We start from the raw sequence: 23174 nt of genomic DNA, 5'->3' as shown, positions 1-23174 counted from the left end.
AAAAGTATAATTGAATATAACTATTAAGCAAGAATCGTAAAGATCCATGCAGTAAAATGTATCCTCAGTGTTGGAGCTTGTGCTCCTGCCAGGACTTTCCCCTCTGGGTCAATTTTCCAGGCCTTAGTACTGATTATATTACAATGCAAGCCCTAAAAACACTTAAATTTTGTGCAAAACAGCTAGAAGAATCTCATCCAAGAGCTCCACTTGCACCAGTAAAAATTCAAGTGGAGAGCATTTTTGCAATTGGGAAATATGCAAAAGTAAAGGCTTGGGGAACTACACAGTATGGAAATTTAACCCTCAAAATTGCAGATGGACAGCCAGCAAAGGGTAACCTCTGAAAGAGTATGGATCAAACATCGGTCGAAGATAGAAGAGGGACTGTGACGCCTAGGTTTTCCCGTTCTTAACAATGAATAACGGGCTTCTGGGGCTGCACGAATGGGTCGGATCACCCCAATTGTGCCGCAAGCAGAACAAGGACCCAGAAGCCAGCGCGCTGCGGGTCTCTCGGCCGCCAGCGTCCACCCAGCGGGACTACCAAGTCAGATGCGGAAACCGAGGGAGGAGCCAAGCCCCTCTCTCAGGGACCCCCTTCACCCCGCCCGCCTCCCAGGGGAGCGCCCCCTGGGGACCCTACCTCAAGTCCACGACAGACCCACGTCCTCCGCCGACCCCGGCCGGGGCGGCTACCACATCATCCTTGCAACGCACAGCACCAAGGGGCCGAGGCCTCCCGCCCGCCCGCGCGCCCCCCGCCCCCCGGGACCCAGAAAGGGAGGCCCCTGCAGCAGCCGCACCCAAAGGCGCGCGGAACGAGAAGGAAGACCGGCCCCCGAAGGCAGGCGAGCGCCCTTCGCCCCGCGCCCCTCCCCGCGCCGCGGCGCTCACCTTCACGGCCTTCCCGCGGGCCCCGCCAGCGCGGCCAGCAAGGGCCTGCGGCTGCACCGCCACAGGCTCCCCTTTTCTTTTCCCGGCCTCGGAGAGGGGCGGCGTCACGTTCCGGGGGTCGAAAAACGGCCCCGCAGCGCTGTCCGCAAGGTCCCCGCCTCCCGACTCCCGCCACTTCCCGCAGCAGCCGCGGCTCCTTCCGGTGCCTCCGCGGCCGCCGCGGGCGTCGCGGGCGTCGCGGGGGGCGGGGCGGGGGCGGGCCTGGGAGAGGCCGCCCCGCCCCGGGGGCGTGGCCGCTGCGACCCGGCACAGGTGAGCAGACCCAGGCCTGCCTTCAGTGCTGGGGTTTCAGAAGTGGCTGGTGGTGGGTCTCCCTGGTGGCGCAAGGGGTTAAGACACTACCTGTGAAGCAATCCGCAGCCCCTGCAGCACGAGTTCGATCCCCGGCCCGGCAGGGAACAACCCACATGGCGTAGCAGACCTCCCCTGCCTCGCCTGCTGCTCCCCTCAGCAGTGTATTTCAGTCAGTCTGCCTGTTCTGCTCCCCACTCTGTCTCTGGTGAGTCCTCTCACCCCCTCCACATACCTCTGGCCTGTACCCTAGCTCTTGTATGCATAAATAAATAAAATCTTAAAAAAAAAAAAAAAGTAGCCAGTAGTAGGAAGCCGTATGCATAGAACAGCAGTTTTAGGCTTGGGACACTTTTTGTTTTCACATGTGCCCTCTTCTTCTACAGTCACATTAAAACCATTATCAGTTCTTGTCTGGATGCATTTATTGGAGAATCTGCGTTAAGACTGGCTTCTGGGGCCTCCCTGATGGCGCAGGGGGTTAAGCACCGCACTGTGAAGCTGTCCACAGCCTCTGCAGCACGAGTTCATTCCCCGCCAGGGAGCAGCCCACATGGCACAGCAGACCTCTCCTGACTCTCCCGCTGCTCCCCTCAGCAGAGTATTTCAGTCAGTCTGTCTGTTCTGCTCCCTACTCTGTCTCTGGTGGATCCTCTCACCCTCTGCATCTCTGGCCTGTACCCCAGCTCTTGTATGCATACATAATTTATGTATTTATATTTATCTTGTATGCATACATAAGTAAATCTTTAAAAAAAAAAAAAAGACTGGCTTGAATGACCTCAGTTTTCCCACCTTGTTGGAAGAAACATTAGACAGCTTAATGCTGTCTTTCCTCCTCTCTTCTTTCTTCTCCCAACTTAAGACCTATATTCTCTGAAAGTAATTTTGTTTCCTTTCCACATCTGCAAAGATGAAATTCATCTCTCCCATTTTCCTCTAGACCAAAATCAAGATCAAATCAAATATTTATTGAAACCTTATTACCGTCTTAGTGCCTAGAGCCTCGGAAAAAACCTGCCTTCTAATTTATGTGTTTAAAATTCGTTGGATTGATTGATATGCAAAAATAAAAACAAATTAATAAAAATTATTGAAATTGTCAGTTTTAACCTGTCTAGTCACCTCTTTTAGATCTCCAAAGTGGGAGCATGTATTTTCTTGTGGTCAAAATGGAAGAAATTAATATTTGCCAACATTCTATGTAGGAAATGACACCAAGGTCTCAGTTTGCACCACAAATTGTCATCTTCCTGGTTCAGCAAGAATAGGCATTTCACAGTTTGGATGGTGCTGGTAATGCTGCCACCCCTTCCTTTATTTTCAGCATATTGCAAAATATTGCACTTTACATGCTACAAGATTTCATCAAAAATAGTTTTTTATTATAAAAATCAGTTCTCTGTTTTAATTATTTATACTCCTCTGCAAAGAGATAAAATAATGAACATGAATATAATCTATTCCCTAATGGTTTGTAGCAAAATACTATCTGATTTAAAAGAGAGTTTTATAGGTTTATTTAGAAAAAGACAAATGATTTAATTTTTCTAACCTTTGCTGGGATAACAAGTGACTGTCAACCATCAGCTAACTACAAAAAAATTTGAATGTATACATTTACCTTAGGGCCTCAAAGTAAAATTGATGTTTTAAAAATAAAACGAGAAAATAGCTATTTTTTGAAAGATACCTGAGCAATTAAGAGAGCATTTTGAAAAAAAGAGATGTGAAACTGTTTCCATTAAGTAAATATTAGCATCAAAAAGCCAAAAGATGAGGTCTCCCTGGTAGTCTAGGGGTCAAATGTCAGCACTATCACTGCTACAGCCTGAGTTTGATCCCCAGCCAGGGAGCTACCCACGTATAGCCACAGCAGACCTGTCTCACCTGCTGCTCCCCGCAGTGTATTTCAATGGATCTGCCTGTTCTGCTCCCCACTCTGTCTCTGGTAAATCCTCTTACCATGCACCCCTCTGCACCTCTGGCCTACACCCCAGTTCTTCTATGCATAAATAAATAAATAGATAAATAAATAAATAAATCTTTGGGGGGGAGAAAGCAAAAAGACAACAAGGAAAAAAATAAAGGGAAGAATGATAACTAAATAGTCACATCAAAACACATATCTTCTCATTTTTGCGATTGAGTAATGACAAGTAAAAATAGCAGTGCACAAAACATTTTGATGCCCAGAGGATGCTTTTATGCAAAAAAAAAAAAAAAAAAAGAGGGAGAAATTATTGGTTCATGGAATCCAAGGAAGATAGCTAGAATCAGAAATGCAATCATTACTAGAACCACTTTTTATTTTTTTTAAACATTTTTTTAATTTTTTTTATAGAGGCATGTTTATTTATTTATTTGTTTGTTTGTTTGTTTTGTTTATACATGCACTGGGTACAGTCAGAAGCGCAGGAGGGTGAGAGAATTCACCAGAGCCAGAGTGGGGAGCAGAGCAGGCAGAAGGACCGAAGTACACTGCGGAGGGGAGCAGCGGGCGGCAGGAGAGGTCTGCACGCCATGTGGGACCCTCCTCTGGTGGCCGGGGAGCAGCCGGGGATCGAACCGGCGCCGCAGAGGCCGCAGGCAGCTTCGCAACCCAGTGCTCAACTGCTGCGCCACCGGGGAGGCCCTAGAACCACTTTTTAAACATTACTTCCCTCATGGTATCTTCAGCACTCACTTGTTGAAGTTGTCATGTTAAAGTTTTCTCCAAGAGCAGAGCTCCTAGTTTAAATATTCCCAATAATGGGTTTATAATCTTTACCTGGGGTAAATGCCTGCCCAGAAGCATTCCGCCAGGGACTCAAGGTCATGAGAGCAGAGCAGCTCCAGTTACGTGGACAAATGGAATGGAAGTTTATGAGACGGAAAAAAGGGAGTTGGTCAGACTAATATAAAAAATCAATACTAGCGTCAAGGCTGAGTAAGAAATTTTCTGACAGGTCATAGGAGGAAGGACTTTTTAATCTGAGGTAACGGACAAAGTCACATCAGCTAGAGACAACATGCTAAATTTGAGAGCCTGCAAAGATCAGTATTACTAGAGATTGAGGGCAGACTCCCATGACAAACTAGACAGAGAAGGCAGATGGTTAGTAATCTTTATTAAGTAAATTTTTCCTTATAGAGATACATGAAGAATTTTGAGACAGGAAACAACATGATGAGATTCTTATTTTGATAACGATGACTGGCATAGAGTGGAGGAAGACTATTCCAGAATTCAGAGACGGGAAGGGAAGAAAGAGCCTAATAGTGGTCATACATATTTGAGCTGTTAGGAGAAGAACTTAATAGAATTTTAATTGACAGTTTAGGGGCTGGAATGAAAGAAGCTTTCTCTGTACATGCTCTTTATTCTTACCTAAATTATTTTCATAGTTCCCTAATGCATCTTTCTGACTCTAGTCTCAGTCTCCTCTTATCCAAAGACATATTTCTGAACACAACTCTAAAACACAGATTCAATCATGTAACTCTTCAGTGACTTCTTGTTGCCACAGAACTATTTTTCTCACCAAGTAGTTAGGATTAGATAGACAAATTGCTTAGGATACAGTATCTAAATACTTTGCACTTGCTTGAATCAGGCACTTGCATGCCTCAAACTTCCTCCAGGCATTAGTTTGACCAAAATTTTTTCCTCCTATCTCATCTTTTGTTATACCAATCAAATACACTGCCCTCTAGCTATTTTAATTTATATCCTGAAGACAAAACCTTTGCTTGACATCTCCTATTTAGTGCTACTTTGTCTAACCTCAAGTATAGAATGCCCTTTTGTCCATTGCCCTTTCTCTTAAAACTACTCAAGAGTCATACAGGAAAAGCCTTTCTTCAACTTTTCCAGGCTATTAGATCCTTCTATGTATTCTGTGGCATATTCTCCTATGATGCTATATTGTTGATTAGAAATTACATATTATAAGGTCTCCCTGCTAGTGCAGCGGTTAAAGAAAGTATCAGTGCTATCAAGTTATCGCCAGCCAGGGAGTTGATACACAGGGTGCAACAGATCTCTGCAGTTTCACCTACTGCTCCCCTCAGCAGTGTATTTCAGTAGATCTGTCTGTTCTGCTCCCCGCTCTGTCTCTGGTGAATCCTCTTACCCGCCCCCCAACACACACTGTGGTCTACACCCAGTTCTTGTACACATAAGTAAATAAAAATAAATTTAAAAAGAAAATTATATATTATAATATCATTTTCATACAATGCAATAATTTGTTCACTTTCCCAGTTGCTGAATCAAGTTATAGGCAGGGATTATTTCTATTTATCTTAGTATTTCCAGCATTCAGCATAAGTGCACATTACAATGTAGGAAATGGACAAATTAAAAAACCGTTCTTGGTTTTGAATGCGATGAATGAATGCAAAAATAAGAAAGAAATACAATACATATTTTCTAACTTGGGAAGAAAGTAATTTTCTTCCACTTTTCAAAGTGTTAATTATTTAAATATGTAAATGACAGTAATATGGAGAGTTCCCTATGGAGACTGCAATCACTTAGGTAATCAGGAGGTTATTTAAATAACAATGGCAAGAAATGACAATAAGGGGCCTCCCTGGTGGCGCAAGGGGTTAAGCACTGCTCTGTGAAGCAATCCCAACCTTGCAGCACTAGTTCGATCCCCTGATGGCCAGGGAGTAACCCACATGGAGCAGCAGACCTCTCCTGACTCTCCCGCAGCTCCCCTCAGCAGTGTATTTCAGTCAGTCTGCCTGTTCTGTTCCCCACTCTGTCTCTGGCGAATCCTCTCACCCCCTGCATCTCTGGCCTGTACCCCAGCTCTTGTATGCATAAATAAATAAATCTTAAAAAAAAAGAAATGACAATAAATGTAATGTCCTGACAAAGGAATTTATTAATATAAGGTTTTTATGCCTTAATATACTTGAAGGACTCATTGTATTTGTAATACGCAGTTACTTATATGTAAGGTTGATAAGCCTACAGAGAAAGCACCAAGTGAAATTTATATCTGAAGATCAAATTTGAAAGGAGACATGCATTCAAATACAGATTAAAGCAACTGAGCTCATTATATGTATTTATCTGTTAATTAGATTAATTCTAAATTTACATATATGTCTCTACAGTTAATATAAAAGAAGGTTCTAGTGTATCAAAATTTGTCTTTAATAGTATCATACTTCATAACTTATTTTGAGAACTGCCCATAAACTGAAATGACATGTTACATTTGTAATTTAAATTATTTCATGACATATTTATTGATTTGTGAGCTTATTTATTTAGCGTTTCATTGTTCATGTTTTCTTTTTTAAAAAAGATTTATTTATTTATGCATACAAGAAATGGGGTTTAGGCCAGAGGTGTGGTGGTGGAGGCGGGGGGGGGGGGGGGCGGAGGGGATTCACCAGAGACAGAGTGGGGAACAGAACAGGCAGACTGACTGAAATCCACTGCTGAGGGGAGCAGCCGGTGAATCAGGACAGGTCTGTTGTGCCATGGAGGTAGCTCCCTGGGCAGGGATCGAACTCGTGCTGCAGTGGCTGCGAATAGCTTAATAGGTAGCATCTTAACCCCTTGCCCCACCAGGGAGGCCCAGGAGTGTCCATGTTTTCAACATTATTGGAGAGGAAAGAAAACTAAAGAGAAAGTAGTTGAAGAGAGAGAGAGAGAGAGAGAGAGAGAGAGCAAAAGAAATTCACATGGTTTCTAGACTTTTAAAAGCTTGTAAGATTTCTAAATATGTATTCTGTGGCAAACAGGAATTCTAGTTTCCATGCAGTTAAATTTTAATTTTTTTCTTTATGTTAAAGTGACTTTTGAATAAACTGAATTACTTAAGCTCTTAACAGAGAAACATTTGTGTGGTGTACTATTTCTTTTTTGCATTTTGGTATAAATAGCTCCAGGATCACGCATGCCTCTAATTGGAGCAGCACAGCCTTCTAACAACCTCTGAGGTACTGACAGGGAGAATGCTGAAGTGCTGCGGTACTGCAGGCAAAATGCTGTAGCTCATTCTCTGGCTCCAAATCTGGCTTTTACCATTTCCATAATCTCTTTAACCCATGATTTTTTGATCTAAGAAAAGGCAAAAACAAATTGGGGAGGAGTAATAGTTTTAATGAGATATAATTCATGTGACTATATAATCTGCATATTTAAAGTACACAATTGAGTAGTTTTTAGTATATTTGTGTAGCCATCACCACAATTTAAGTTTAGACCATTTTACCACTCTAGGAAACAAATGCTATACTCTTTAGGTATGACTGCTACTTCCCTTTAAACCTTCCAGTCCCAGGCAACTATTTTTTTTTTTAAGATTTATAAATTTATGCATACAAGAACTGGGGTGTAAGCCAGAGGTGAGGGGGCGGGGTGTGAGAGGATTCACTAGAGAGAGTGGGGAGCAGAACGGGAGGATCTACTGATACACTACTGAGGGAAGCAGAGGGTGAGGCAGAAGAGGTCTGCCATGTTGGTTGCTCCCTGACAGGCCTGGGATGGAACTCTTACCACAGTGGCTGGTGATAGATAGCTTAATAGTGCTGTCATTAACCCCTGTGCCACCAGAGAGGCCCTTCAAGGCAACTATTAATCTACTTTCTGTTTCTATAGATTTGCCTACTCTGGGCAATCCAAATAAATAGAATTATACATTATGTGATCTTTTATGACTGACTTCTTAGAGTTTCCAGGGTTCACCCATGTTATTTATAATGTGTCAGTACTTCATTCCATTTATGGCCAAATAATATCACATTATAAGGATATACCATATTTTACTTATCCATCATGAGTTGATAGATATTTACTCTTGATCTATCACAAAAATGCTGGTATATACAATAATGTATAAGTTTTTGTGAAGATGTATGTTATCATTTCTCTTAGGTGTTATCTAGGAGTGGAATTGCTGGGTCTTATGTTAACTCTAAATTTAACATTTTGAGAAACTAGATCCACATATTTGGATGTGTATGAAATAGTCTAAATTAGCATCTATCACCATATTCTGACTTCTGGATGCATTGGTTGGCTTAGTTCTGACTTGTAAACACTTTTAGGTGGATGGTAAGAGTCAAGATGAGATAGTTAGTATATACTCTCTGGCATTATGTAGATTTAAAATGAAGTTATGAATTATTTCTGGGGATTCTGCCATGTTTTCAGTTAATGGGAAAGGTAATTGGATATATGGATTACCTAAATGTCCACTTAAGTGATGTAATTGCTTTTAATTCCTCAAAGTGCTAGACTACTTGGTAAGTGCTGTTCCATGAATAATTCATGAAGTATATTGATGATGTATTATCTCAGCTGTAGTAACCCCAAATTCCTAAATAAAAAATCAGTTCAGTTAAATTTTACTTTGGTGACTACTGCATGTGACCTACTCCTAAATGTTGACTTTTTCCTTGTAGAACCCTTTTGTGGTTTCCTCTTTAACTGCCCCCTCATCAGGGACCTCTCATTGTTTCATTTCCTTACACTGGGAGGGGAAACCTGTGGTTAACCATTAGATGGTTCACTTAACTCCTGGTTAACAGACACAATATCTTGGTCCTCCCTGGTGGGGCTGGGGGTTATGTCTCAGCACTATGAAGCTGTTGCCAGCCACTGCAGCACAAGTTCGATCCCAGGCCAGGGAGCTGACACACATCAAACAGTAGACCTCTCCTGTCTCACCCTCTGCTCCCCTCAGCAGAGTATTTCAATCAATCTGCCTGTTCTGCTCCCCACTCTGTCTCTGGTGAATCTCTCACCACCACCCCACCACCACCTCTGGCCTACACCCCAGTTCTTGTATGCATAAATAAATAAATACTTTTTAAAAAAGAAAAATTGGTAGAATACGATTATTTCTTTTTCTCCTGTTAAAGAGTAAAATACACACTCAGTATATAATAATATTTCTCTCATAGTGTTTACTGTGGAATTAAAACAGATAATGTTCTCAGAAAGTTGATTTAAGTGGTAGTCCTTGCTATTACTGCTCTTCCCATTAAGCTGTTTGACAGATGCAGGAAGTAAGACAGAGGCAGCAGAATGCTTGGGGGAATAAAAATATCCTTACAAATTCCAGGTTCTTCATAAGTCAAAGGCTCCATATACTTTATAAATGCAAAATATTTTCACATAGAACTCAATCTGTGCATTTTACATTATTATTCAACTAGTAATGTCACATTGGTATTGTCTGTAATTCTTCCTATTTTCTATTTGACTAAAGGGGAATTCTGAAAAAGAACATTCTTGTTCTGTATAAAGTGACATTTGCCCTTACATTTTAACTACTGTTACAAATTTATTTTGACTTTTCCCATAAATAAGCGTAGCTATTGTAATTTTAAAATCTGCGGTTCTGATGGAATTTTTTTTTTTTAAACTTCACATAAAGTATCTTCTTGTTCTCTCCCCGACCCCCAGCTCTGCTCCTTCAGTTCAACGAATATCAAAAAGAATTCAGCGTGAATAACCTGCCTAACCCCTTATAACCTCTAACCACATTCACATAATCTGGTTTTCTAATTCAATAGGAAACGTGAAGAAAAACTAAAGAGAAATGAAATTAGTAACAACATCATCATCAATACAGGGTTGGAATGCGTCTTACCATTCATTTGTGTAGGGGTTGAGGGTCTACAGTACAAGTTCTTCATCTGGAATTGTTATAGGACAGGGAGAGGGGCACCCCAGACCCCCACAAACCTGCCTATTCTAAATGGGTTCTGCCATCCGCCGCATCAACACAAAACATAGGAGACTTTAATGAAAAGGAACTTTAATAAAACTAGGAAACAATACAGGTAAGGCAAAGAGTCTAGTTTCTAAATGAAGCACCCAAAGTTACCCGTCCCCTCGTGGGTAAAAGTCCATCCATATGGGATCGGCCCAGAGCAAGGCCCCAAAGCCTGTCACAAGTCTAAAGCATTTTCCAGTGGGGACCCACAGAAAAGGGTCACAAACAACTGGACAAGCCCGGAAGGAAAAGAGCAAAATCAACATCAAGATAAAAGCTGCCATTGTCACCTCCCCACAGGTCTCACCCACATTTGTGTCACCCAGTCCACGACCAAAAGACAAGCGCAGTTTCTTTACGTGTTTCTAGGCTCCATGTGCCTCCTCCAGGTTTCTTTGCTCCATCCTGCTTCCTTCCTCAGTCTCTTTAGTTTCCTCTGCAGCTTCTCCTCCTGCTGCTCAGCTCCACCCTCCCTTGGGTGGGGCAGGGAACCTCCCCCTTTCCTGGGGACCACCCTGTTACAGAATCCACAGATTGGTGTTCAGGCGTCTGAATTAGTATGTATTCTTTTTTTTCTTTCAATAATTTGAAAGTGTGTCTATGTGCATTATTCCGTTGGAAAGTACTTACAGTTTTCACCTTATATACAGAACGGTTCTAGATTCCTCAAAAGCTTACGAACTACGATATTACTTCTTGACAGCATTTTAAAAGGATATGCTGGCAAGGCGGGAGCCTGTACCCTAAATAAAAATGGCGGGACCTGCTTCACACGTGGCCCCTCACGCAGAAAGCCAGCAGGGCCCCGCCACTTTCTCTCCACCTTCCCACTCCTGACCCCGGAAGGACTCCACCCGGGCTGCCAAGCTGCCACTCAGTGCCCGGCCGCCGTGGGGAAGCAGGCGTGGGCCCGCTGCACCTGCTCGGGTGCGAGGTACGCGGGTGCAGAGTGCAGGGTGTAGAGTGTAGGGGACTGGTGGGGTGTGGATCGCCGCGGGGCCGAGGGGCGGGGCGTCGGCTCCTGGCCGGCCTCGATCGCCTGCACTTGGGGTGCGGGATGGATGAATGAAAGTCGAGGGGCGCCCCACGCTGGAGGGAGGCCCGCGGCCAGCGCTGAATCTGGGTGGGCTGGTGATCTCTGGGGACCAAAGGGAGCGTCTGGGCGGCGGGGCCGAGAGGGAACCCCCCTTTCTGGTGCTCTTAGTAAAGAAAAAGGAGGATCGCAGAGGAGAGAGCGTAGGCAATGGGGAATCCTTGGTGCAGTCCGAGTTTGTGCTTGAATGCTTGTGGTTTCGGCCGAGTGGTTTAAGATGACAAATGTCACATTGTACTGCAGGTGCTTTCAGAGAAAATTTAGCATCTGGAGGATTGTGGTCTCGGCTCCCTTCTGTAAATAAAGTTGTTCAACATCTATTTTCTGGAAGGAGGAAGACAGAGATGTTGCTCTTTCACAAACCTTTGTTGTTATTTTATCATCATTACAACTAAGCATTTTGATTGTGTTTAAAGTATCTTCTCAGTGTTGTGTAGATTTATGCTGCACGTCAAGTTTGCTGGAATTTTTGTTTGGATTATGAAGTTCAAGTTATAGAATAGAATTCTAGTATGTTAAAGAAACGAATTTTGTTTTTGACACTTACTGATAACTTTCTAGTGGTTAGGATGGAGAGAAGTGAGTAATATTACATAATACAGTATTTTTGATGATATTTTTAAACACATCTACCAGGACCCTGAAACTACCTTCACGTTTACTTAATAAACTTATAAATTTATAAGTTTATTATGAATTTGTTATAGGATAATAAATTCATAATAATTTATGAAAACAACTGAAATGACTTCTTGAAAAGATATTCAATGAATGATTGAAGGATCACTTCCTCATTGATTTTATTTTTTTTTATTTTTTTTTATTTTTTTTTATTTTTTTTAATAGAGGCATGCTTTATTTATTTGTTTGCTGGTTTGTTTGTTTGTTTTGTTTATACATGCACTGGGTACAGTCAGAAGCGCGGGATGGTGAGAGAATTCACCAGAGCCAGAGCGGGGAGCAGAGCAGGCAGAAGGACCGAAGTACACTGCTGAGGGGAGCAGCGGGCGGCAGGAGAGGTCTGCACGCCATGTGGGACCCTCCTCCGGTGGCCGGGGCGCAGCCGGGGATCGAACCGGCGTCGCAGAGGCCGCGCGCAGCCTCGCAACCCAGCGCTCAACCGCTGCGCCACCGGGGAGGCCCCCTCATTGATTTTAAATGAAGGAAAATGAGGTAGTTAGAATGCAAAGTAGAGATTTGTCAAAAATTTTTAACTCTGCAACAAATTGAAGTGTTTATTTTCTTTATCTTGTGTTTAATAATTTGGAACCTTTTATTATGGAGAAATTTGCTGTGGGTGAATTGAATTTTTCTTTTTCTAAAATATAATATACATTTTACTGGTATATGTATTTAATGCAGTAGCAAAGATGGCTTAATGATATAGAATCTATTTAGTTACCAAAAATTTTTCTCAAAAAGAAAATTGTCAGTTTGGGGTAGGGTGGAGAATAAAAATGTTTTTCCTCTTTGTAGTAGAGTATATTTAAAAAGTAATAAGTGTAGATGATGTTTAAAAAATCAAATATTAAAGAATGAAAATAATGTTATAAAATAATGTAATTAAATAATGAAAGGTAGGTCTTCAAAAGTAGGTTTAAGGTAGGTAGGTTTGAAGGTTTGAAACCTACCTTTGAAGACCTACCTTTGATAATATAATGAAAAGTTGTGGTTTCTTGCCTAACCTACCTACACCTCTAATCTCATTCCCGAAGGATCTATTTTTCACTTGTTTAACTATTTCTTCATGGTTCCTTTAATATTTTTCAATAATACATCTATATCAGTTTGTTGACTGAATTAAGTGAACTTCAATTAGAACTAATTATACTGAACCTAAAAGTTGTCATTAGAACAAAAGTGAGGGGAAATTAAATTGACACTCTGTCATTAACAGGGAATAAAGTAAGTACTAGCAGCAATACCCCACCCTAAGAAGTGTAATAAGTCCTCTTTGCTTTTGGATGGAGACTTGAAGCAAAACCATGTGTAAGGAAAGTAGTTTCTTTTATAAATTTTTTTTAAAGATTTATTTATTTATGCATACAAGACTGAGGTATAGGCCAGAGGTGCGGGGTGTGGGTGTGTGTGTTTGTGAGCAGATTCACCAGAGACAACGTGGGGAACAGAACAGGCAGATTGACTGAAATACACTGCTGAGAGGCGCAGTAGGCGAGACAGGAGAGGTCTGCTTCACCATGTGGTTACCTCCCTGCCGGAGGATAGAACTCATGCTGCAGTGACTGTGTATAATAGCTTCATAGGTTGCATCTTAACCCCTTGCGCCACCAGGGAGGCCCAGGAAAGTAGGTTCTTAAATAATGCCATTTAGTTCAAAATGCACTGAGATTTTTTTTCCCTTGACTTTATAACAAAATGACCTTTAGGGAGACCATGTTGTAATTGGAGGACCTGCTGTATGACTGTGTTTGATTCAAAAGGAATACGACTTAGTTGTCTGAACAAAAGGGGATGTTAAGAGTAGTTTACTGGAGTCTAGGAAAAGAGAGCAGAGAGATAAATGGACTTAAAGGGAATATAGCAAATAAGCTTTTATAGAGAGATTGCTCATGAATTTTATTTTCTCTTTGATGATGTTTACATAGCACTATCCAAGGAAAAGAAATAATAAATCTGGCAGGCATACACTTACTGGTTAGTAGAGAAACCTCTCTCTTATGCACCAGAGAAGATGTTAGGCTCTTTCTTTGACCTTGATAAAAATTCTCCCAAGTAAAGGGGTAAGGGGCTAAATGGACTATGATGCAGGATTGTGGCTACTTTGGTGGTAGGTGTGATGTGATCACCTACCTTTGAAGAGATGTGAACCCACACCCTAAAACATATACAGTGTAGTAAACCAATGTTACCTCAATAAACTAATTAAAAAAAAAAAGGAATATATCTTAGTGCCCATTAATTTTGTGCTCACCAGGAAGCCTTTTTTTTTTTTTTTCTTAAACTTATTAAGCCCCCTGTAGTCTTTCATTTCAGAGAGGGCATGTTTTGATAATATGTACATATTTTGTTTTGTTTTTTTTATTACATAGTGTTATTTCCTAATTATAAATGAATACATTTGTAAACTGATTCATGTATATGAACTGTGAATTTGTTTAGTATGTGTCCAACTTGATATACTGATAAAATTGAGTTTCTGTGGCTCTACAAAGTAAAAACTTGGTTCCTGAACCATCATGTTTCTCTCAGGTTTTGCTACCTATAGGGCCTCTCTGTGTGGCAAACTGCCTCCTCTCTAGACATTTGAGCTTTCAAAGGAAATAATAGGCAATAAAACAATATCAGAATTACGTAGCATATATATGTGCTATTTCTTTGAAGATCTTTTAAAATGGAACAGTCGGAGAATAAAGGCAAGAGTTCTGAAGCTCAGTGTACTGTCATATTTCTTTCTAGCCCAGAATGATTTCAGATTCCTTTTAGCACTGCCCTTCTCCCCCATCATTAATTAATTAATTTATTTATTTTTAAAAAAGATTTATTTTATTTATTTATGCATACAAAAGCTGGAATGTAGGCCAGCTCTTGGGTTAGAGGATTCATCAGAGACTTGAGTGGGGAGCAGAACTGGCAGATTTACTGAAATACACTGCTAAGGGGAACAGCTGGCAAGACAGCAGAGGTCTGCTGAGCCATTTGGGTTAGCAGTCTGTCCTGGGATCAAACTGGGACTGCCATGGCTGCCCAGAGCTTCATAGTGCTGAGACTTAACCTCTTACGCCTCCCCCATTATTTAAAGGAGATGATATGGAAGACATGGATTTTAAATTACTTTCCAAAAGTAGAAACATGTAATCAGAAATGAGTATAGAGAAACCAGAGATCTTTGTGGCTAATGTTTTTCTGTTTCATTTAAAAGATTAGAAGAGGAGTCATGTCAGAAGAAACAGTTAAGGAATCACAGTTTTCCTTGAAGACAGCGGCACTAAGAGTGTTTGATCTTCCTTTGTCTTGGTATTATTCTCTCTCCCAGGTAAACCTATGAAACAAACATAAGGTTGAATAATAAGTATAATGGCTTAGAGAATATTTTGTTTGTAGTATTTTAATTTCAATTGAGGTTTTAGATGGTTCATTTAAATTAATTTAAAACTTACTTGGTTTTTATTTCATGGGGATTTTAAAATCATAGAACTGGGAAATGAATTTACAAAGTCCATTACAATTATTTTGAACAAATTATATTATGCGCATAAATCTGTTCTCACTGTTACAATCCTTTAATTCCAATTCTGTTTTATTATGACAAAATATACATAACATAAAATTGACCATTTTAACCATTTTAAATGTAATAGTTCAGTAACATTAATTATATTCACACTGTTGTACAACCTATCCCTAGAACTGTTTTCATCTGCAAAAATGAAGCTCTACAGCAATTAAACAGCAATTCTCCATCCCCTCCCACCAGCCTTTGTCAGCCACTGTTGTACTTTCTGTCTTTATGAATTTGACTACTCAGGGTACCTCATGAGTGAATCATATACGATGTCTTCTGTAACTGACTTATTTTACTTAGCATAAGGTCATCAATGTTCACCCATTTTATAGTATATGTCAGAATTTCCTTCCTTTTCCAGGTTGGATGATTTTCCATTGCCTTTATATAACACATTTTGTTTATCCATTCACATTTGTTTATCCATCACAGGACATTTGAGTTGCTTCAACTTTTGGCTGTTATGAATAATGCTGCTGTGAACAAGAATGTTACAAATATCCATTTGACTTCTTGCTTTCAATACTTTTGAGTATATACCATATATGAAATTACTGGACTATATGGTAATTTTACTTTTAATTTTTTGGGGAACTGCCATATTGTTTTCCATAACATGGCAACATTTTTCCTTTTTGCTAGCAGTGCACAGGGATGGCAACATTTTCCATTTTTTGATAGCAGATGCCTTTATGGTTGTGAGATTGTATCTCATTATGGTTTTGATTTTCATTTCCCTAATGATTAGTGATGTCGAGTATCTTTTCATAAAAGTGCTTATTATCCATTTGTATTTCTTCTTTGGAAACAATCCTTTTATACTTCATTGTACTAAGTAAAAGATACTTATGGGAAGTAGCATTTAGTTAATTAAATACACAATGAATTTCTTCAAATCTAAGATGAACATTTTTCACATTGAAAATTATAAAGTATATTTTGAGCTTTTTTGTCATTGAATATACTTTATGATATAGATGTGCTGTAGTTTTACTGATTTTCTCCCTTTTTATATTATTTCTAAGATTCCTTATTGTATATACATAAATATGTCAAATTTTAGTTTCTTATAGTATATTGCTAACAATCAAAATATTGACTGTAAGTGTTTGTTTTTATTTGTTATACATTTTATTTTTTTATTTGTTATACATTTGGATGACGTTAAAAAAGACCAGCAACAAGATGTAGCAGCACCCAGTGTGTATAAAGCAGTGTGTCAAACATTTTATATTAAGTTTATTTACTAACTCAATTCTTACAATAATCATAAAGTAATATTTAAAATTTATTATTTGAGTATCTAATACATGTCCATGGTTCAACAATCAAAACCATAGACACATACATGTACATACATAGAGATGTTTTACTCTATCTCAGTCCCTATCTACTGCTCTCTAAAAGTGACCATTTGGATGACTTGAATATCTTTCAGGGTTTCAATATTCAAATATCAGCCAAAGTAATTATATATCCTTATTTTTTTCTCTTATAGATAGTACATCCTATATATTTTTTTCTCTTAAAACATCCTGCACATCTTTTTGTATTAATATATGTTAATTAATATTTTTTCTTTTTTTCATTCCTGCAGCTCCATAATGTTCTTATATATGAATATTTGGGTTGTTTCTGTAGTCTGTTAAAAACAATGTTGTAGCAAATAAGCTTTAAATAACTCAGTTCACACAGCTACAAGTACAGGATCAATTTTCATACACTGAATTTCTGGGCCAATGAGTAAATGCTTTTTGAATTCTATCTAAATGAATTTTGGTAGAAATTGCTGAACTGCTTTTTGTAGGATAAAAGTGTTTTGTGCTCTTCAATTTTTGGCTTTCTTGCCATTCTGTTTGGTTAGAATGCTATTTCATCATAGTTTTAATTTTTATTTCTCTATTTGTGTTAGGTAGAATATCTTTTTGCAGATTTAAGAGCAATTTGTACTCCGTATGACCATTTTGAAGCTTTGTTTTTTTTTACTGTATTGCTAAATTGCTTTTCAAGCTGGTATACCAATCTAAGCTTTTACCAGTAATATTTGACAATGCCTGTTTTTTCATAGCCTGGAAAGTACTGGATATTTATTTATATATTTTTAAAGATTTATTTTTATTTTCATTTATGCATACAAGAACTGGGGTATAGAGCTGGGTATTAAACTCATGCCACAGTGCTAGTTATAGCTTGATAGTGCTGAGACTTAACTCCAGTGCCACCAGGGAGGTCATTTTGTAAATAAAGTGTTATTGAAACACAGTAAGCACATGTTATTACATTGCCTGTGACTCCAGAGTTAAGTGGTAGCAATAGAGAATATAAATCTCACAAACCTAAAATATTACCTATTCTTTACAGAAAAAATTTCTTGTCTCCTGTACTAAGAGGACAGTCTGTACTTTGAATATCATGAAAGGACCAAGAAAGAACAGTGTAGGAAAATCTCAGACTTCTGTTTGTATAGTTCTATAGATTTTCTTTTTATGAAAAAGACATTTGAGGGTTTTTTTTGTTCAGTGGTTCAGCCTCCAAAAATTGACAATCCGTGTTGGATGTGATTCAGTATAATTATTTACATCTAGACATAATCCCTATCCTTATTGAGTTTATCCTTATTGAGATATGTTATATGTGTGACTGAATTATTTCAACATGTTATGGATAACATGCATAGATTTAAACACATCTCTGTGAAGCATTTTTGTTTGCATTCTATCACTGTGCAATTGTGTGGTTTTTGTTAAATTACTTAATCTCATCTGTTAAAGGGAATAAAAAGTACAGTGCCTGGTACATAAAGATGAGTGGGTATACCAATAAATACTAACTCATTTTATTTTACTATGTCATTTAAAAATATTACATTTTCCAAGTAATTATCTTTCATTTAATGAATATATACTCTCAACACAATATTTAAGTCTCTTACTCTTGTGGTTTTCTTAACGTTTTGTTTTTTTTTTTTTAAACAGTGTCAAATTACATTTTTCTCCTTTATTTTTCATTATCTTATCTTGGTGTTTTCTTTCTTTTTTTTTAAAGAATTATTTATTTATTTATACAAGCACTGGGTACACTCAGAAGCTCGGGAGGGTGAGAGAATTCACCTGAGCCAGAGCAGGGAGCAGAGCAGGCAGAAGGACCAAAGTACACTGCTGAGGGGAGCAGCAGGCGGCAGGAGAGGTCTGTGCGCCATGCGGGACCCTCTGGTGGCCATGGAGCAGCCGGGGATCGAACTGGCACTATAGAGGCTGCGGGCAGCTTCGCAACCCAGCGCTCAACCACTGCACCACCGGGGAGGCCCTTAACGATTATTTTAATATATTTTTTGTGTCAAATTAATCCAAGCTGACTCTGTTTTTCAGTTGGAAACCAGAACAGGAAATGGTAGGTAGTTTAGTTGATTCTCCAAATTCAGTGTTGAGAAATATTTAAGAATTAACTAAGAACTTAAAAATCTGTCTAAGTGCAATGTGCTATGAATTGGGTCCTGGAAAAGGTGGAAAAATTGGTGAAATCAGAATAAAGCCTGTAGTCTAGTTAAAAATATTATACTAATGTTAATTTCTTAGTTTTGACAAGGATACTATGGTTATGTAAGATGTTATTAAAAATAACTTAAGTGAACCTCTACTTCCTTTGCACTTTTCTATAAATCTATAATCATTCCAAAATAAGGTGTTTGTTAAATTTTAAAAATTAAATCATAAGCTTTTATATTTTTGGAATGCCTTCTCTGGGTCATAGTATATTTAACTTTATATGTTATCTCCTTTCACAACAACCTTATGTAGAATTTACAGTTTACATGTGTGTTCTACTTATCAGAGATGTTCATTCAAAATAACATTAAGCATCTAATGTTTCAGTCAAGCTGTGATGAGTGACATCTAGACATAATCCCTATCCTTATTGAATTTGGAACCTCAATACAATTCTTAGAGTTCATCACCCCCCGAAAAAAAATTATAAGACTACATTAACATACTTCTAATAATGTTGAGCTAAGAGAAATATGGAGGAGACTTGTGTGTGACTACATAACTATTCTCTGTCTCCAGAGAACTTTAGATGAAGGGGAAAACTTGACAAGAACATTAAACAGTGGCATCAGGTTATGGAATGGGGAAGATTGTGAAATCTGAGCACAAGGAACAGTATCTTATTCCTTTCTGAGCACAAGGAATAGTATCTTTTTCCTTTGTATATTCAGTGGCTTGCCCATAAATTCATGATCATTTCATGTTGAATGAATAGGATACACATTCTAATTTTTGTTTTGTCTGGTGGTAAGGGAAATGACTATCAGTTATACCTAAGTCATCTTTGAGCTTTGGGATTCTAAGATGCTGTATTTCCTGAGTTCCAGGCAATGATATAGGAACTAATTGGCTTTCCTCTGGGTAAAAAAGAAAGCAAAATAAGAAATGATAGGCAGGGGCAACTTTAGAGACTTTCAAAACCTTGTGTTGTCAAGAATATTGATGAGAAACATCTTTTTCTTGGGAAATTTGTGGCTTTATTTTTATCATGGAAAATGTTTCCTTTATCATGAGATTAAGCAATGTAAATTTTAATGATCTTTTATGTAAAAATAATACATAATAAACAGCAATTCAATCTCAAGAGTAAATTGATTTATACTATATTTTAATTCATGTAATTAAAGAAAAGTATACATCTGACAGAGCATTTTTAATTTTGTGTTTATGTGACCTAATTCTCTAATTTCAGTGCCTTCAGATATAGTAGAACGGACAGTTCAAAAACACACTATCACTTAGTTGTGACCAGGCTGTGTTAATAGATTCTTTTCTTTAGTGGAGTTTTAATTTTATCTTACATTTGTGTTTCTTTGCCATCGCAAATTGTGGTGCTCTTTTAAAAACTTTTACCCATTTTTTAAATTGCATTTTTTTCCTTATCAGGTTTTGATTTTTTTCATTATACCCTGAATACAATTCCTATTTCAAATATATAATTTGCAACTATTTTCTCCTGCTCTGAAGATTGTGTTTCATTCTCTTAAATAGCACTTTTCAAAGACCAGAAATATTTAAATCCTGAAATCCAATTTGTAAACTTTTTCTTTAATGGATTAGAAAATTTGTGTCACCTCTGAGACACAAAGGTTACAAAGATATTCTCTCATGCTTTCTTCTGGAGGTTTTACAGTTTTAATTTTCAGTCTTATGATCCATAAACTATGATGTGAAGCACAGATTGTGATTCCATTTTATTGCATAGGAAAACGTTTTTTCACAGCTCCACTTGCTAAAATACTATTCTTTCTTCACTGACTTGCCTTTTTACCTTTGTCTAAACTCAGTCACCTGTATATGTTGTATGTCTATTTCTTTACTCTCCTTCCTATTCCATTGCTCTATTTTTCTCTATATCAGTGTGATAATATCTTGTTTATTGTAGCTTTACAAGTCTTGAGATCAAGTAACCCTAGTCTTTCAACTTTGTTTTTCTTTTTCAAAATTATTGACTGTTCCAGATCATTTTCACTTTCATGTGAGTTTTAGAATCAATTTCTGCAAAAAAGAACCACAACAAAACCTTGCTAGGGTTGTTATTGGGATTGCATTGAATCTGTAGATTAGTTTAGGTACAATTGACATCCTTATTGAATCAACTTTTATTAATGTGTTAGATTTCTCCATATATTTATTTTTCCTTAGCAGTGTTTAGTAGCTTTAGGATTCATGTCTTTCACATCTATTGTCAGATTTTTCTTTAAGTAATTCACATTTCATGATGCCATTGAAATATTTTTAAAATTTTAATTTCCAATTTTTTGTTACCAGTGTATAAAAATATGTTTTTTTGTATTTTGACCTTCTATGTCATAACTTTATTAAACTCACTTATTCTAGTTTAAGCAGGATTTTTCTATATAGATTTAGTTTCTAAATGGTAATTAATGTTTTTATTCTATAACTGTTACATTACAGTTTGAAAATAATTTTGTTATGGGCAATTTTAAGCATATACAAAATAGAATATAAACCCCCACTTACCTGACACCTAACCTCAATAGTATTCAAATCATGGACAATCTTATTTCCACTATTTTCCTAACTGCTTCCTTCCCTGCCTCCCATTGATGATTTACATGGCCCCCTTTTAATGATTTCTTTTGTTGTGCACTTGATATAGTCCCTGTTTTCATTTGATATAGTCCCTGTTATTTATATTTTCTTTTGTTTCCTTGCTGTTGGAGACAAATCCATACAAACCTTACTGAAAGCCTTGTCATAAAGTGTTTTTCCTATGTATTTTATAGTTTCAGGCCTTACATCCAAGTCTTTAATCCATTTTGAGTTAATTTTTATGAATGGTGTGATATAGTGGTCTAGTTTCATTTGTTTTCATGTGTTGTCCAATTTTCCCAACAACAAAAAAACTGGCTTTTTTAAAAAATCTGATGCAATCATTCCTATAGTTAAAAATCTTACTATTCAGATAGGTTTAATTGCATGAATTAATCATTAGTTGTTGAACAACAAATATTAGTGGGACTGAATTATTTTGTGCTCTGCTGGATTTTTTTTATGTAATGTTTACCTGAGAACTTCAGAGCAGTGGATAATAAATTAGTACTCTTTTATTTTTAAAATTGAAATTGGGCAAGCTATCTTTGGAAGAGTGAAATAATATTCTCTTGATTAGCTTAATGGTAGGTTTAGTTCTTACATCTTTACTTTAAGCGACCAAATAAAAGATTTTTTTTCAATCTAATTGCATCTTTTTCAGATTAAATTTTCCCCAGTAGCTAGAAAATTGTTTGTGGTAACTGCAGTGAGTGCCGTATCTGTAATTTTTCTGGCCCATCACTTTAAAAGAAGACGTGGAAAAAAGAAAGGAAAAATATTGCCATGGGAACCAGAACACCTACTACTTGAATACACTAAAAGATCAGCATCAGAGAAAGGTATGTGGAAATAGCTGAATTAAGTCTAGAAAGGAATTTTGTGAATAAATCATACTGGAGAGAACAGTGATTTCATTGCTTTAGTAATTAAATTTTCTTTTCTTGGTAATTAATTCACAAGTAATACAGATTATAAGTTTCAGGAAGATTAGAAAATAAAGATCAGTAAATGGAAAAAAAACAGTCACTTGAAATTCTGCTGCACAGAAATAACTATTCATTTGTATTTGCATTTAAATATGAGATAAAGTTTATAATATATGAAAGTAAATAATTTATATGTTTTAAATTAAATTACAATCTTTTTTTATAACCTGCCTTAAAAAATATTTAATAATATAGAAGAATGTCTTTCCAGGTCAATAAATACATCTCTGTGCTATCAGGTTTTTTTTAATTTAATTTTTTAAATTTATTTATGCATACAAGAGCTGGGGTATAGGCCAGAGGTGGGGAGAAGGGGGCTGGAGAGCGGTGGTAGTGAGAGGATTCACCAGAGTGGGGAGCAGAACAGGCAGATCTACTGATTTACAATGCTGAAGGGAACAGCGGGTAAGACAGGAGAGGTCTGCTGTTCAGTGTGGGTTTGCTCCCTGGCTGTGAATCAGACTTGTGCTGCAGTGGCTGCGGATAGCTTGATTGTGCTGAGACTTAACCCCTTGCGCCACCAGGGATACCCTCTGCTATCAGTTTTAATATATACTTTAATTTTGTACAAATAATACTCTTAATTTATTTAACCAATTCCCCGTTGTACCCTTTAGGCCATGTATCTTTGCTCATACTTGTCTGTTTATTTCTTTAGTATATAAAACTCTAGAAATAGAATTGCTGGCTTTTAAAGGATTTGTGGCTTTTGTTAGAGATATGGTATATAATATGATATTGTATTAATAATTATATAGTGAGCATGCT

The 23174-nt window shown here is 37.9% G+C and overlaps 2 protein-coding genes across 4 annotated transcripts in view; one reads left to right on the top strand and one right to left on the bottom strand.

The window, feature by feature from the left end:
* USP33 (ubiquitin specific peptidase 33) overlaps positions 1-1079 on the bottom strand; it is a 46705-nt gene extending 45626 nt beyond the window's left edge. For both annotated transcript variants that reach the window (XM_037498196.2, XM_037498197.2), the window contains exon 1: positions 898-1079. The gene's annotated coding sequence lies outside the window, so the exon portion shown is untranslated. The remainder of the gene's footprint in view (positions 1-897) is intronic.
* Positions 1080-10834: 9755 nt separating this feature from the next.
* Positions 10835-23174, top strand: part of MIGA1 (mitoguardin 1) — a 76087-nt gene continuing 63747 nt past the window's right edge. The window contains exons 1-3 of one of the 2 annotated variants that reach the window (XM_037499953.2): positions 10835-10914; positions 14954-15067; positions 22082-22259. In XM_037499953.2, the coding sequence (XP_037355850.1) occupies positions 14969-15067; positions 22082-22259 (277 nt within the window). In that variant the 5' untranslated portion in view covers positions 10835-10914; positions 14954-14968. Of the gene's footprint in view, positions 10915-14953; positions 15068-15748; positions 15883-22081; positions 22260-23174 lie in introns of those variants that run through there. The other variant, XM_037499952.2, reaches the window with a different exon arrangement.

This window comes from Talpa occidentalis, unplaced genomic scaffold (assembly GCF_014898055.3).
Source record: "Talpa occidentalis isolate TD23 unplaced genomic scaffold, MPIMG_talOcc4v2.1 talOcc4.9, whole genome shotgun sequence".
NCBI lineage: Eukaryota > Metazoa > Chordata > Mammalia > Eulipotyphla > Talpidae > Talpa > Talpa occidentalis.
The sequence above is the reverse complement of the archived record's forward strand: the minus strand, read 5'-3'. Positions and strand labels throughout refer to the sequence as shown.